This window comes from Cynocephalus volans, chromosome 18 (assembly GCF_027409185.1).
Source record: "Cynocephalus volans isolate mCynVol1 chromosome 18, mCynVol1.pri, whole genome shotgun sequence".
Classification (NCBI taxonomy): domain Eukaryota; kingdom Metazoa; phylum Chordata; class Mammalia; order Dermoptera; family Cynocephalidae; genus Cynocephalus; species Cynocephalus volans.
The window spans coordinates 6,281,448-6,298,495 of NC_084477.1; the positions used below are offsets into that span (position 1 = coordinate 6,281,448).

The following is a 17,048-nucleotide window of genomic DNA, read 5'->3' on the forward strand; positions in this document are numbered from 1 at the left end:
TGCTAGAGATAAATTTAAGATATTTGTTGCATAAAAGAATGAAAAGAAAATAGCACTCTATTCTAAGTAAAAATCAATACACATATCTAACATTTAGAATGTTCCTTGGAGGTCATTTTTTTTGGAACTTAAGAGAGTAGACAAACCTAAAGTCTGCAACTATTTCAGAATGGCATATCATGAGGTTTTCAGATTCCTATTCAGTTCTGAAATTGATGTTGATACTAGGAGTAATCAGATACACAGGAAACAGCTTACAATTCACCAAAGATTGTGGGGCAATGGAAGGGTAGAGAGGATAGGAGACCCGACTACTGACTAATTAGGCACAAGTGATACCTAACAGTTGCCAATTGTAGGCCTAATCTTTGGCCAATGACCTTATTTATGTCTTGAGAGTACAGTGGTAAAGAAACTGACCTTATGGGCCATCATTCCTAAATGGGCTGGTTAGCTTTAAAAATTATCTCTCACTCATTTCTTTGCTGGTCTACCTTCCACTTGCTATGAGTGATTTTTATATAATGCAAATCTAGTCTACTTTCAGCTAAAAATTATCCAATAGCTTTTCGTTATCTCCAGAATAAAAGCTAAATTCCTTATCACTTCATATAAGATGTATAAGGTCCCTGCTTGTCTTAATTTTATCTTCAGGTACTATTTCTGCTTCCTGCTCTCCATCTAATATTTTATCTAAGCTCATGTGAAGTCACTCAAACATGCCATGTCCAGGATGATTTCCTTTACCAGTTCTGACACAGAGCCTGAATGAAAGATTTAGATGCAAATTTGACAAACAAGTGTTACAAAAGACATTAAAGAGGTCAGAAAGCATTACCTTGAGTTTTTGTAATTCACCTTCGATGTCTATTTCCAAAGTGGGGTATATAGACTTGTACTGGTTAGCCAGAACTTTGAACCTGAAAATGCAGATAAATGAAGATATCAGCTCTCTTAAAAAAAAATGTCATTTGATTCAAATGATCCCTGTAGATAATAAGCGGTCTTAGTAGCAAATTAATACTGACACTTAAGTTACTGTCTGAGAAATAAAACTTAATAAAGGAGATCAGCCATATGAATAAATGGCACACTCAAAATATTGTTTGCTCAAGTTTGGGAATATCAATAATATAATTAAAGTGATGTGTACGTAAGGAGAGAGGGGAATAGAATGACTGAAATCTGTAAACACAAAAGACTTAAATGTGAATTAACCATAGTATACTGTGAAAAAAAATCAAAAGGAGATGGTCTACATGACATTTATAAAAGAGACAGAAACAGACGTAAGCAATTTGTCTCTAATGTTCTTCAGTGGAGGTGCCCGACCAGTACAAATATAAAACTGTCAATCGGACAGGGATATAGCACATCATTATAGCTTTGATGCCACTTGCTATTAAATACAACCAACTAACTCCTAATCACCAAGTCACTGTATATCTTTTTTGTGATTATTAGGTTTTCCAAGAAGATTTTTCTACAGGGAGTATGTGTCAATGTGGCATTTCTATTTTTCAAGGTGAGCTTGGTATACAATAATTCACCAGAACCTGAGAAGCCTAATTATTTCTGGATGGGAGGACATAATGAAGTCTTTGGACCTGAAAATCCAAGGATCAAGACCCTAGAAAGTGGTGACCACACCAAAGTATTGCCACACTCCCAGGATCATTCTACTTCTCACCAAACCATTCCAAATTCCAATCCTTATAAATATAATTCTGGCTTTGTCTTCTTGGGATACTACTATTACATCATCATCATCATCATCATCATGTTATTTTTCATGAAATTAATCTAAAATTAAGGACCAATCATAATGTAATCAAAATAACTTTAATATTTCGAATTTAAAAAAAAAACAACACAAGTTAGTTACCTCTCAGAGAAGCCATCAAAGTCAGAAACAAGATCACACATCCTAAGTCCACTTCGAGCAGCTTTGGAAGAATAAACTGGGCCAATGCCCTTTTTTGTGGTACCCAAACTTAAAAACAAATCAAAACAACCTTTGAGTTAGATGAGAAAGATATAGGTTGTATAGTCAGATCATCACAAAGAATAAAGTTATGTATGATTATTTTCTGTTTGTGCTGTTTCCTGAATCTTACTGATTTTCTCTGAAATATAAACAGGATATTCTAATAATTTTTTTTAAACTTCTGGCCCAGAATTTAAACATAAGGATCTGAATATACTTAAGCTATACAAAAGAAAAAAAAAGTCATACTTTTTTCCTGCTTGTTCTTGTCTCTGTTGTTCCTGGATCCCATCAGCTGCTTGATGAAAATCAAACACTGAGGGAAATAAAATTGCAGTTGTTGAAACAAAGATAATACACAAAAGCAAAATACTGCATTTCATATTACTGAAGTTATAAATCTGTTTAGCCTCGATTCATTATGACAAATTAAAAAGATGAATTTTAAAAAGTGATAATGGCAGGAGTAAAGATTATAATGCCCACTGGTACATGAATAAAAAAATATGCCTGTCTTTCACTCTGATCTACTGCAGGTAATTTTGGGACATGCTACTCTTAAATTCTATAAAGCCTGGGTTACAAAGATATCTTCTTTTCTTCAAGTTCTAGACTCCAGAAATCTAGGAATCATTTTGATACCTCCTTTTTCCTTACTAGTCTCAAGCTTCCATAATCTCTCCAAAAAACTATAGCTTCCCAGTGTGTGTATCTTTTTCCACACTTGGACCTCTCTAATCCAATTTTTAAAATGCAGCCAGAGCCATCATTCCAAGACACAAATATGATGTCAACAGTCCCTGCCCTTAAAGCTCAACACCTTTCCACTGCTCTAAAGAAAATGACAAAACTTTTATATGACCTCCTTGCATAGACTGTGCTTTCCTCTTACACCATGCCCTGCCACCCTCTGCTCTCTGGTCACAGTGGTTCTGTGCAGTCCTCAGCTACAAGGCATATGCTCCTCCTACATGGAATATGCCTCTTCCTACACCTAGGGCACCTTTGTTCTCTCTCTCTCCTACCAATACATTCTACGAGTTTTTAGGACCATGTCAGTTTAGCTTACTAGTTAGTTGATTTGCTGTGACAACAATTTCATGAATATTTACTGACAGAATAAATAACTAGTTTATAGAAGAGGCAGGCCTAGAATTTGTCTCTGAACTTCTAACCAAAGTTTCTTTGTTTTTAAACAGCTTTATGGGGATATAATTTATATACCACAAAGTTCACCCATTTAAAAGTATACAATTCAACGATTTTTAGTATATTTAACCATGGCTTCTTTTCACTAATGATGCTATTGTTTCCAAATAAATAAGCTGAAATGTAAAGGTGTTAAACAGAATGACTAATATAAGGTTCTTGGAATTAGTGATGGCATTTGTAAAAGAACCATTTTGAAGTATGAGAAGACTAATGTAGTTATTAGATGGGGAAACTAGAAAAGTTAAAACAAACAAACAAACAAAAAATACCCCCATTAACCCTAGCCCTTAAAACCACATAGGTATTGTTCTCTAATTCCCTCCTTTTGAGACCCTACTAGAACTGTCAAGGCAGTCCTCCTCCTGCTTGGCTAGGTTAATAACCACAGTTTTGTGTGATCAACAGGTTTCCCTGTTATTTTAGTAGGGGAGTTTTGACACTTTGTGTACCACTTAGTTACATTACAGAGGTTCGATTTGTATCACGTGATTTAAAATTATCCAGTAAATCAATATTTATCTCAGTACAACAGAACCAGGTAACAATAACATCCTTAAAACCACATTGGCATATTGTGCGACAAAAGACATCTACAAGAATGTTCAGAGCAACTTCATTTGCAATAACCCAATAATGGAAATAATTTAAATTTCCATCAACAGTAGAATGAATAAATTATGGTATTCTCATATGATGGGATACTATATAGCAATGAAAAAGAATAAAATATTGCTTCATGTAACAATAAGGATGAATCTCACAGAATGTTTAGTGGAAGTCAGACACAAAAGATTACATAATGTTTAATTTTATATAAAGTTTAAAAACAGAATTAATCTATGATGAGAGAAGAATAATGGTTTATCTTTGGTGAAAGGAATACATAATGACTAGGGAAGGTCACTAGGATATCTTTTCAGGGGACTAGGAAGGCTTGATATTTTAAGGTAGATAGTGATTAAATGGGTAAAATATGTTGATATTTTTTGTGCACTTTGATGTATTATGCCATACTTTAAAATGTTTACTTATTTCTAACATATGGATTCTTGACTTTGGCCAATAAATAGCTATAATATCCTACAGAGATTCGTTTATTATCAAGTTCCTATTTTGTTGCCCAGACAGTAGTCTTTCTTACTTACTTGAAGGGCCAGAATAATACTTAACACATGTTTCACTAAATCCCAACTTCACAAATCAGTTATGACAAGATCAAGATCTTGGAATATGCCATTTCATCTCTTTTGCATAAAAAAGCATTTGCATAAAAATATTTTATTTTCTATGTTCAAAGAAGTTAAAAAGGCAACTGGCAAACCACAAATAAATGGTTGATGGAAAGCAGGTGAATCATTTTCAGAAATCAATTTAGTACCTTGTAATAAAGCTAATGTTTTCTTAGGTTTTTCTAGGCACCAGGAAGCTATTAGTGTAATTATAATAATTACTTTCATAAGGCTTCAATGAGGTATGGAGCTTTAATACCTCCATTATTACTGTTTTGAAAGAACAGTCTGTTTGAAGTTGCTTTGAATATCTCTTCCACTTTCTACAGCCTAGATATTGAAAACAAAACATGCTGCCTTGGGAATTCAGTCTAATTTTTAAAATTAAAGATTATATTAATGCCACTTTATTTTTATTATGTATTTATTATTACAGTTAAGTTTTATGAACACAATTAATGTTATAATGTGCTCAGTGTGAGCCTCAGTTCATTTAATACCCACTTTGCTTGCTTTTTCACACCTCCCTCAGGTCTTTACTCAAATGTCTTGTCAGTGAAACCTCTTTGGAAACTTTATCTAAAACTGTAGGTTCCACCCTCCTCTCCTCCAAACGGCCTGACTCTACCTGGGGCTCCTTTCTCTGATGTACTATTTCTTCTCAAAACTTATCACTACACACCATGCTACATTTATTACATATTTACTGTGTTGATTGCTTGTGTTCACTACTATACTATAAGGTCCATTAAGGGACTTTTAACTTATCTTTCTACTGCTGAATCCCATGGCACCAGAACTGGCAGTAGGTCCTCAACAGTTACTGAATAAAAGGACAGACACCCAACAAACCTGGATTTATATGCTTAAAATTTTTTAAACAGTCTCAGCCATTTCTCAGTCCTCTTTCCCTCAATAAGTATCTCTTATATTACAAATTAAGTTAGGAGATTCAGTGGCACAAGGCAAAAGGATAATTAAATGGGTCCATGCATAAGTTTCTTAAATATATTAATGTGAAGAAGTAGCCAGCAACTTACTCATTTTTAAAATTTTTTAAAAGACAAGTGACTGTTTAAAGCAAGAATATTAACAACGTATTGTGGAGTTTATGACATAATGTAGAAGTGAGATTCATGACAACAGCAGCACAAAGGACTACACAGCGGAAACAGAAGCATTCTATTTTAAAAACCTTACCAGTGACATTATTTGAAGGCAGATAGTATTAAATGGAAGACACCTATTATAAACCCTAGAGCAACTACTAAAATTCATAAGAGATATAGCTAATAAGCTAATGGTGGTGACAATATTATAAATATTAAGTGTAAAAGAGAACAGTAAAAGGGAAAAAAAAGACAAAACAGAATAGAAAACAAAGAGCAGATATAAATCCAACTACATCAATAATTAATAATACTAAAAGTAAATGTTTTAAACATTCCAATTAAAAGGCAAATTGCCAAAATGAATAAAAAACAAGACCTGACCACACAAGAAATGTACCATAAATCTAGAGACACAGATAGGTTAAGGATTACTGGAGGAAGGAAAAAGATACACCATATGAATACTAATCTTAAGATGGCTCTAATGGCTATATTGATATCAAAGTAGACTTCAGAATAAGAAATATTACCATAAAGAGGATACATCACAATGATGAAAGAGTTAATTCATCAAAATAAGAATTTTAAACATACATGTACCTAACAAAGCTTCAAAGCACATGAAGCAAAACCTGACAGACTTGAAAAGAGAAAGACACAAATCCACAATTATTGTTGGAGGTTTCAACACTCCTCTCACAGTAATGGATAGAGCAAGTGGAGAGAAAATTCAGCTGGTATATAGAAAAGATGAACAGCACTATCAAATAATATGATTTAACTGACATTTAAACAACACTAGATTCAACAAAAGCAAAACACGTATTCTAAGTGCATGGAGAGCATTAACCAAAACAGACTGCATACTGGGCCATAAAACAAGTCTCGACAAATTTAAAAAGAAAAAGATTGGGATCATAGAGAGATTTTACAATGACATTAAATTAGATATTAAATTAGAAATAAATACTAGAGAGAAATCAGGAAAATCTCCCAATATTTGAAAACATAAACATCATACTCAATTTATGGGTCAAAATAGAAATCACAAAGAAATTACAAATTAATTTTAATTAAATGGAAATAGACATACAAAATGTCAATATTTGTGGAACATACTTGAAGCAGTGTTAGAGGCTTACCTTAGAAAAGAAAAGAAAAAGTCTAATGTTGATAATCTAAGCTTTTAAAGCAGCTAAAAAAAAGAGCAAATTAAAACCCAAAGAAAGTAGAAAGAATGGAAAGAGATGAAACCAATGAAATAGAAAATAGTGAAAAAAATCAACGAAACCAAATGCTTATTTTTTGGAAAAAAAAATCAATAAAATGCATAAAGTAGTGAGACTGATGAAGAGAAACAGAAGATACAAATTACCGATGAAAAGATGGAAGAAAAGAGGGACATCACTGAAGACTCTGCAAAAGTTGAAAGGATAATATACAAATATTATTTAAAACCTTACGCCAATAATTTGCCATTAGATGAAATGAAGACATTCTTTGAAAAAACATAAATTACTAAAACTGACACAAGAAGAAACAGAAAAACTAAATATCCCTATGTCTATTAAAGAAACAGAATTCCTAACTTTCATGGAATTCATAAAAAACATCCCCACAAAGATTTTCTTTAAAACGTTTAAAGAAGGGGGTTGGGGAAGAAAGTACAATGATCACAACAATTTCTTGAACTTGTTAAGATAAGTGAACAGATATGATGTTGATGGGGGGAGGGGAGAGAGGGAAGTGGGAAAGAGGAATTGGTAAAGGGACATGAAAATCATCTACATTGTACATTGATAAATTAAAATTTTTAAAAAGGGGGAAAAAAAACATTTAAAGAAGAACTACTACCTACCAATCCTACACATACTCTTTTAGAAAAATAGAACACACTAAAACTAAAGAAAAAAACAAAGAGATATCTCTCAGGATAAAAAAAAAAAAGTATATCTTGACCAAGCGGGATGGGGCATCTGAGTTAGGTACTAGGCATCATAAGATTCTTTCCCTCATGGACACAACCTTGTGTAAGGTGTTATGTCTCTGTTTTACTGATGGGGAAACTAATGCCTGGAAGGTAAATAACTTGCCAGAGGACACACGATCAAGATTTGGATCCAAATCTCTAAAATTCCAAGACTTAGAATTCTTTCTATTATACTATGTTCCATGTCATCACCATACTTTATACAGACTTAATCTCATGATATTATGAGAAATTTTAAAAATCCTTCGAAATCAATATTTTTAAGCATTTATGAACCAAATCCTGTGCTCAGTTCTGAAATGAGAACTGGGTTCTAGTATCATAAATTATAATGGAGCTTATAGAACTGTCCTTTCAATCACATGGTTTGAGGGGGGAGAAAATCCCTGAAGCAAAGGTCTGAAGTAATTTCACAGGAATAATTCTTAGCCAATTTTCCAGTTAGTTATTTGACCTTTTATGACACCATTTACTCCTTTTCACCATTATAGAACTGATTATATTAAAATACACGTTTTTTGTAGGCTTTAAAATAATACACTCTTTCTAACATACATATGTATTATTACACATATTACTACTAATATCTAAATTTTAGTCTGAGCTTATCTTCTCTAAATTCAGTCCTCCTCTAGTAGAAATAGTTTCCTTTAAGGACATACATTGATGGAAAAGGAAAAATCACTGCAGAAACATAAGAAAATTATAAATAAAATAATAATATTAGTTCACATTTGTTATGGTTTAAACCACATTACTTTCCTACTACTCTGACCTCTTTACCTTACTACTTTTTTTTTTCTTGTAGTCTAAAGTAGTTAAGTAACTTGCTTAACTGTTGTGCTATACCCAAGGATGCAAACTCAAAGCATTTGTAAAGAAGAAAGAAGGTGGAGAATTCAGATGGGAACAGAGATGTCTCTTAACACTGCTCTTTCCAACAGATTGATATCATCAACATGTATTTATATCTACACATAGCCAAACTAACCATCTGATTACGTATACTGAGGTTGCATGCTATTCAACAGACAGGTATTAGGTATTACCATAGGTATTACCTTACTTTGCAATCTTTTTGTGGTATGCTGATTAAGACACTGAATTTCACATAACAGACAACAGAGGACCTTTAGAAAATTTGGAAGATAATAAATGGTTTTCATCACCTAACGCAGTGCCTTTTTATCCACAAGACAGGGGCAATGAATACCAGAAGGTTACGCATAAAAATCATGAGAGGAAAAGTTAAAGATGACTCATGTTAACAGAATAAAACTAGGTTAATGAATAGTGAGTGTAAACAGACAAAAATACCACAAAAGTAATTCTCAAAAATATAATATTTTTCCTTACATACCTAAGAGACTGCAAGAAAAAATATTAATAACACTATTGCTTTCTATATTATAGCACTATCGTGATGATATATAGAAGTTTAAAATAAAAGTTCTAAGATAAGCTAATAACCAAAATATATTTTTGAAAGCAGAAGCTTAAAATGGTCAACAAAAAGGACAGACCTATAACCTCCTTCCTCTCAAAAACACAATAAGATCCTTTTGTACTTAGCCAAATTGCATGTTAGTATTGGGACTGTAAAGCTTCTTTGTTTCTTTGTCTTGGTTATGCATCTATGTTATTAATTATTCTGGAAATATAAAAGGTTCCATTTAAATACAAGTATGAGGGTACTTCAAAAAGTTCATAGAAAGATTTATATTATCTTTCAATTATATTTTTCTGAGAACTTTTTGAAGTACCTCATGTATTACTGATGATTAATATTTTCACACTTAAATAGTCATGTGAAATATAAACTACTCACAAGCCTACTTTGTTTTATGGAAAATACAGAAGTATTCTACATGTTTTATCTAGTCACATGAACGAATGGCTATCAAAGTCTTGAGTACAAGTAATCAGTCTACTTACAGACAACACAAAAGATGATATACATTAACATAAAAATGATTTGCAGTGATAATCAAAAATTATTCTTTTCAGATTTTATAGATTGAGAAGCCTACTGCAAACAAATGTAATAAAGAAAAGGACATTTTCACATAAAAACTATATGTTAATCCAGTACTGTTTACTTCAAATAAGTTATTTTATTGGTTTACTAAGATTATATACAGGATTCAAGTCTGTGGTCGTTATCTGGAGGCACTATTATTTGATTTCTGTACTTGGCTGAGAAGCACTTTTAGAACCGTGATGAGGTGCCTTTTAAATAGAGGTCAATGCTAAAACCAGAGCAGCTATTGCCTCAGGACACATACATTTTTAAATACAATTTAAGAGTTCAAATCAATCACACAGAAGTTTCCTACATGGTTTATAGTTTTTATATTTCTGTTCTTAATCATGTCACTACTAATGAACAATTCTATCAGTTCAGAAATAGGGTAATAACAGGGAAGAAAACCCGTGTTATTATAAGAAAACCCCAAATTTATTGGTGGTGGTTGAAATTAATTTTAGAATCCAGTTTTCTCTAACTAATGGAGGAGAAGGCTAGTCTGAACGAAGTCTGAATCATTTAAAAAGCAGTGATTATTATATTCTAGGCACAAAGAGTCACTCTAAATATTTGCCAACTGGTAGACTTAACTTTAACATGAGTAGTACATGTACAAATGAATGCTCTTCTTATTTTGATATGGCTTATATTGTAAAATCAAATTGGAGATGTCTCATGAAATACTGCTTATTTTATTCATTCACTTAGCTAACTCCTTCTTCAAAAATAGGTAAATTTCAGCCTATTTCTTGTCAAAAGCAGAAAAAAGAAAAAAAAATCAGTAAGATTTTACCTATTTGGAACCCAATTATTACAACCTATACTACTTAGGGTAAATAAAAATAAGGCAAAATTAGTTATTAAATATTCTCATTTGACAAATTTCTGATAAAAAGATAGTTATAAATAAATACAATGTGTCCTCCTTACCAATATGAGCTCTGTCAGATATGATAAGTCTTTTTTCCCAGCCTTCTAGACCTAGAGGAAAGTGCGGAAAAGATACATTTAATTGAACATTTTGTATAACAGTTTTTTAATCTTAATTTCTTTAGAAATATAATTCTAGATGTGTTTTTACTGAAGCAACAATTTTTGTGTCTTCGGCATGTGAAACATCACGTTTAACAAGTTTTCTCGCCTATCCTTCATTCTACGTACAAACTCACTCACATTCTCTTTCCAAATGTTTTGCTCTTAAGAGCTCCAAACTTAAGCCAGTCACACCCACATTAAAATATTTCCAAGACTCCAAATAGCAATTGGTAGGAAGATACCATTTTTTTTTTTTTTTAAGATGACCGGTAAGGGGATCTTAACCCTTGACTTGGTGTTGTCAGCACCACACTCAGCCAGTGAGCGGAAAGATACCATTTTTTGATGGAGGTAGGTGGCGTAAGGTGGTTTAGGTATTTAGCAGGAGGAGAAATTTGAGAGAAAGGTGTTAATTTTAGGATACTTTTCCTCCAAAACACAATTATAAAAGTGTAATTAAGCAAAATAATGAAATTTTCTCACAAATTCCTCCAAAGTATTATCAGCTACTGGACTTATTACACAGAATTATAACAAGATATGTGCATTTCCCCATGTAACTGTGAAAGCCTGAGAGCACGGGCTGTGAGTTTTCATAGCATGGGGCCTATCAGCCAATAAATCTGTAAAAAGGTGACTGTTCAATGAATAAATGGATTCAAATAGATGTTCTTCTTTAAAGACGTATCTTAGTAGGCAATATGTGTTCTAAGGATAAAACACCAAGCTCTAAACATATTCAAAACTCATCTTTGGATAATATCCAAAGATGCGTTTTGAAAATTTATTCCTTGTAGATTAAGGAGGAGAACCCTCTCGGTAATGTCCAAAAGATAACGTAACAAGGGTAAAACTGGAATATGAAGCCTCCTCTTCTACAGCTGTTTTTGACATGTAAATATGTATTCTAAAGTTAGTTTAAGGAATATTATAAAGAAAATATTACAAAGAAACTCAGTAAAGTGGATTCAGCAGGGTCAGATGGGCAAGAAGGAAAAAGGGAGTAGAGCAAAATTATTCGAGGGGATGGAGAGCAGTGAGCAGCCCGGGAACCTCGAGCTGCCCATTTTAAAAAGCAGAGACCAGGACACAGAATAAAAATGCAAAGAGGGTGACAGATAAGGTCCTGCAAGACGGGGTTCTGTAAGGTAAGATTTAGCTGTCAGGAACACTTGAAGACAGATCGCCTCTTCTAAATGTCAACAACCAAACAAACTTTAACAACTGTAATATAATTGAGTTTATAAATTTTCAGCGAATCTAAGGGGAAGCTATACTAATGATTCTCCTCAACTGTGTGTTATTTGTATTGTCAGCTTCCCCTCATGCCCTAATGAGGTAGCCAAGTTGGATTTAAAGAGACCTCTAAAAATCCAAGCAATCAGTAAAGGCAGGAATCAAAGCTATTTCTTTTAAGGTGATGGGAATTAAATATATAGTGCATAAAAGAAGCATTTCCCTCATTTGGAGGGAGGGACCTAAACAACTCCCTTCTAACCCTGGGTTGTAGCAACCAAGGGAGAGCTCCATATCCTCTAGGAAATAAGACTGACAGTGTGCAACTCATGAATTCCCTAGAGTTTTGCCACCAACATATAGCAATTCTAGCTACCTCAAGATAAAGTCTGCAGATGACTAATGTGTGAAAAAACAAGGAGTTACACAATGACATTATTATGTTTGTCCTCTGTTTAAAATACTGATTATAATGAACAAAATTTAATAATTGACATTAAAAAATGTGTCCTATAATAACTTGAAATTTTAAAGTACAAGACAAAAATGTTGTTTGTCTCGCATAAGACCCTAATAAGACTTTACAAAGTAACTGGTTACCAGGCAGACTCATTTTTCATACCTTTTCCTTTTTTAACGTTTTTCTCTGCTTCTTCAAACAATCCAGGAAGATGAATTACCACACCATTTCCTAAAGGAAAACAAATCCCAGCCTTGAATATTTATAATTATAATGTAGACATATATAACATTAAAATATAGACATCTACAATAACCCTTTATCTAGAATAGTGGAAGAGTGAGATACTTTGATTACTAGGACATTCCGATTTATCAGGGAGTTATCACAGAAATGATTCCAAGTTTTAAATACTAGTATAATGTAAATACATGATGGAACATAATACACAGAACATAAAACACCAAAGTTACACTCAACATAATTTGAAATCTATTTGAAAGAAACTGAAAAATAGTATTTTGAAAGAAACTAGTTATATAATTTTAGGCAAGATCAAACCTGGTCACAGTACATCAAGGTCTTTTAAATTGGGGAATTATACCCTATTAGTGTCATAAAATCAATTTAGTGGGTTGTGATTAGCATTTTAAAAAATTAACAAGTAGAATAGAAAATATCAGATTGCATCACATGTTGTAAAGGTTCAGAATCAATCCACGAACCTCTCGAATTTCTTACTATTAGTCATAGTTAAAAGTATTTGGAAAACCGATTTGATGATCTAATATTTCTTCATAGAATTATGATTGCCAATGATCACAGACAAATGCAAAGTAATCATACCAGAAAGTATTACTGCTACAAGGTCTAACAGAGTTACAAATAGCCAAAGTTAGGTATATTATGGAAGGTATTATGGTCAAAATTAATAAGAGATCGATGAACCATCTGGTTAGCAAGAGATTAGTTTATATACTTACCAATGAAGGCAGTCACATTTGGATTAATTATTCCACTGGGTAAAAGATGAAAATCATATTCCACAGAATCTACCACAACTGTATGGCCAGCATTATTTCCTCCCTAAAATATAAGATAGGGGACAATTGAGCCTGGCAATAAATATGACATAACCTATCTCCTTCCAAAGTGATTTAATGATTTCCTGCTAAAAGGTCAACATAATTTGAGGAAGCCCAAATATTTGCCACATATACTGATTTGTTAAAGGCATTACAATAGTTTGGCTGTCTCCTTTCCCCACTATAGTACACCTGAGAGATTGTCCTGAAAGGATCTGAAAATCAGAGAATTCAGGTTTCTGGAAGACAGGAAGTCATAACTCTTCTTAAAAGAGAAAAAAATAAAAAGTAAGAAAAGTACAGAGAACAACTGGCCCTATTAGGATGAGCAGCAATCTAATTAATTATCCATGGTATTTTATCTACACAAAAAATATCTCTAAGATAGAAGAGTGATCTACTCAGTTATCCAACCTGATGTAAATATTCATATAATTCCGATTGTCATAAGAGTATGTCAAGCAACTTTGTGATTTGAAATTTGTATTACATGGGCTTAACAGTTAGGGTCTTCCCCCAGGTAACTCCCCTAAATATTGGTTATCCTGACACTCTAACTGATAAATCAGCCTTGTGCGTTTGGCTAATGACAGATCCCTAGAACCTGCTCATCTCTGGATAAAGTAATACACTGGGTCAAGGAACTTCTAATACAGAGAATCATACCATAAACCCATGGTGAAACTTCAGCTTTATGAAGTTTGTGCCTCTGTGGTCAAGAAAAAATAAAATGTGACAAGTCAAATTATAAATATTAGGTACAAAGGAGACAATATTAAATGATCAGATAATTTTTCCAATTCCTAAGTTTAAAAATCATGGGGAAAAAAATTACAAAGCACGGAAAAACACAAATCAATTGATTATATACATATTTAAACTTCTAAATATGAAACTTTTAAAAGTAAACAACAAACTAGGAACATATTTGCAACAAAGAAAAACTTGAACTTTCTTGCATGACAATTAAAAATACCAATCAAAACTATATCTCCCAGGAATGACTAGTTTAACTGATCACAAGGCTATTTTTGAAAAATGGAATGTTATTTACTTTTTATCCCATCATCACATATCACGAGTTCACAAAAATGTCAGAAAAACACATCATGCTAAAAAAAAGTCAAAAAGCAAATGCCTATTTACAGTGTTTTGTACTATGTAAAGCAAAGAACTCCTTGAAGACTAATGTACGTCATGTACTTTAAAAAAAAAAGAGAGAGACTTGACAGTAGTGGTCTACAGTCTACAAGATGACAGGTGGCGGGCAAGACACCGGAAGACAGAGCAGGAATGTTATGCAACACCTCCTTCACGTAATACCAACAAGGAAACATGGGAATATCTTATACAATTTATTTTTTAATAGAAAATGCCTACATATGATACAGACTCCAAAAGGCATAAAAGCATACAGAAAAAAATGTCAAGTCTTTCTCATACTGTTGCTATAAGCCAACCAGTTACCAGAAGTTTTTGGTGTCCTTTCCAAGGTGATTTATGTATATAAGAACTCATACAAGTGTACTTCGAAAAGTTCCTAAAAAGACTTGTATCATCTTTTAATTCCATTTTTCCTTGAACTTTTTGAAGTACCCCTGTACTTATATATTGTTTTATTCCACATATACAAATGGTAGCAAACCTGGGTGGCTTGCTTTTTTTACTTAACAAATTTTAGAGCTCATTCCATAACCTGGAAAACAGAACCATCTCATTCTTTTAATAGCTGTATTGTATTCTTATGTATATGGACATATACTAATTTATTAGACCCGTCCCAGTGAGAGGCATTAGAGTTGTTTCCAATCTTTTGCCATCATAAACAATGCTGCAGTAAACTTCCTGTTAAGTATTTTTATTATTATCTCACACTAGATAGAATAGAATCCTACAGCACATATAGTAGTCTCCCCTTATCCATGGGGGGATATGTTCCAAGATCTCCAGTGGATGCCTGAAATCACGGAGAGTACCAAACCTGACTGTCATCACTCTGGACACATTTCTGTTCACGTCTTCCACCCACAAATTTCATGCCTTTTCCATCTTAACTAAGCATTTACCACACACTGTCTGAAACTTTTGCAGTTTGAGGTGCGACAGTACAATTGGCACAAATTCCTTTTTCTTTCTTCACAATTTCACAGATAGAGTCGTTCTTACTGTAGATCTTAGCAACCTCAGCATATGACTTTTTTTCTTTTCCTTAAGTCAAGAATTTTCACCTTTTCACCTAAAGAAAAGCACTTTGTGGCTTTGTGGCTTTTCTTTAGCATATCCAAATTGCCAGCATCACTCCTCTTGCATTTGGGCGTATCACTAAGTCCAATAAGGGTGCGTTGAAGACAAGCACTGCGACACTGTGGCAGTCAACCTGAATACCAAAATAGCTACTAAGCGACCACTGGGCAGGGAGCGTGTGCAGCATGGATGTGCTGGACAAAGGGAGGATGCACCTCCTGGGCAGGATGGGGCAGGAGGGTGCGAGATTTCATCAGGCTACTAAATTTGAAACTTGTGAATTGTTTATTTCTGGAATTTTCCACTTAATATTTTGGACCCGCAGCTGACTGCAGATGACTGAAACTGTGGAAAGTGAAACCACAGCTAAGGGGCATGGGGACTACCGTATTACATACCAAAAGAAAATACTGATCAGTTATTTTGTGATTTAGGAAATCTATCCCAAACTTCAGGAAAAATCTTTTAAGAGTATGAAGTTCATTAAAATTTCTTTAGTTCCCAGGAAAATGCTAATTTGTTATTATTGTAATTGTTTAATTTTAAATTGTCATAAATTACTAAATTTAATAAATTTTTTAAATTGTTATAAAGTATTGGTAACTGAGACAAATAACCAATAACATTTTTATCTAAGCAAAAGCAGGTTTTTGTTGGTTTTTTTTTTTCAATTTACTTATTCAACAAATATTCCCTGTGCATCTATTATTTGGTAGAGTCTACTGATTTCTGGAATAATGATGATGAAGAAATTAGACATGGCCCTTTCCGAGCTAATAGGATAGAAAGGAAAACAATTACACAAAGAATTACATGATATAATTACAACTGTGCTAAGCTTTATAAGTGAAAAGTACAATGTACTAGGAGAACATATAACTATAACAGAAGAATTTATCTCAGTCTGAAAGATACAAGGTCTCCTTGAGAAAGAGGCATTTCTGATGGGGGGAGGGGGAGGAGAGGAGAGGAGAAGTGGAGGAGAGGAGACGTGGAGGAGTGGAAGGGAGGAGACGTGGAGGAGTGGAAGGGAGGAGACGTGGAAGGGAGGAGACGTGGAAGGGAGGAGACGTGGAGGGGAGGAGACGTGGAGGAGTGGAAGGGAGGAGACGTGGAGGAGTGGAAGGGAGGAGACGTGGAAGGGAGGAGACGTGGAAGGGAGGAGACGTGGAGGAGCGGAAGGGAGGAGACGTGGAGGAGCGGAGGGGAGGAGACGTGGAGGAGCGGAAGGGAGGAGACGTGGAAGGGAGGAGACGTGGAGGGGAGGAGACGTGGAGGAGTGGAAGGGAGGAGACGTGGAAGGGAGGAGACGTGGAGGGGAGGAGACGTGGAGGAGTAGAAGGGAGGAGACGTGGAGGAGTGGAAGGGAGGAGACGTGGAGGAGTGGAAGGGAGGAGACGTGGAGGAGTGGAAGGGAGGAGACGTGGAGGAG

At 34.0% G+C, this 17,048-nt stretch overlaps 1 protein-coding gene across 5 annotated transcripts in view; it reads right to left on the minus strand.

The window, feature by feature from the left end:
* The window catches only part of ADSS2 (adenylosuccinate synthase 2), a 42,300-nt gene that overhangs the window by 12,818 nt on the left and 12,434 nt on the right, over positions 1-17,048 (minus strand). For all 5 annotated transcript variants that reach the window (XR_010022313.1, XM_063082731.1, XM_063082728.1 and 2 more), the window contains exons 2-7: positions 13,271-13,373; positions 12,450-12,518; positions 10,487-10,537; positions 2,237-2,303; positions 1,886-1,993; positions 839-920 (exon numbers count right to left, since the gene is read on the minus strand). Coding sequence is in view for 4 of the 5 variants with exons in the window: in XM_063082731.1 (XP_062938801.1) it covers positions 839-920; positions 1,886-1,993; positions 2,237-2,303; positions 10,487-10,537; positions 12,450-12,518; positions 13,271-13,373 (480 nt within the window). In the remaining variant the exon portion in view is untranslated. The remainder of the gene's footprint in view (positions 1-838; positions 921-1,885; positions 1,994-2,236; positions 2,304-10,486; positions 10,538-12,449; positions 12,519-13,270; positions 13,374-17,048) is intronic.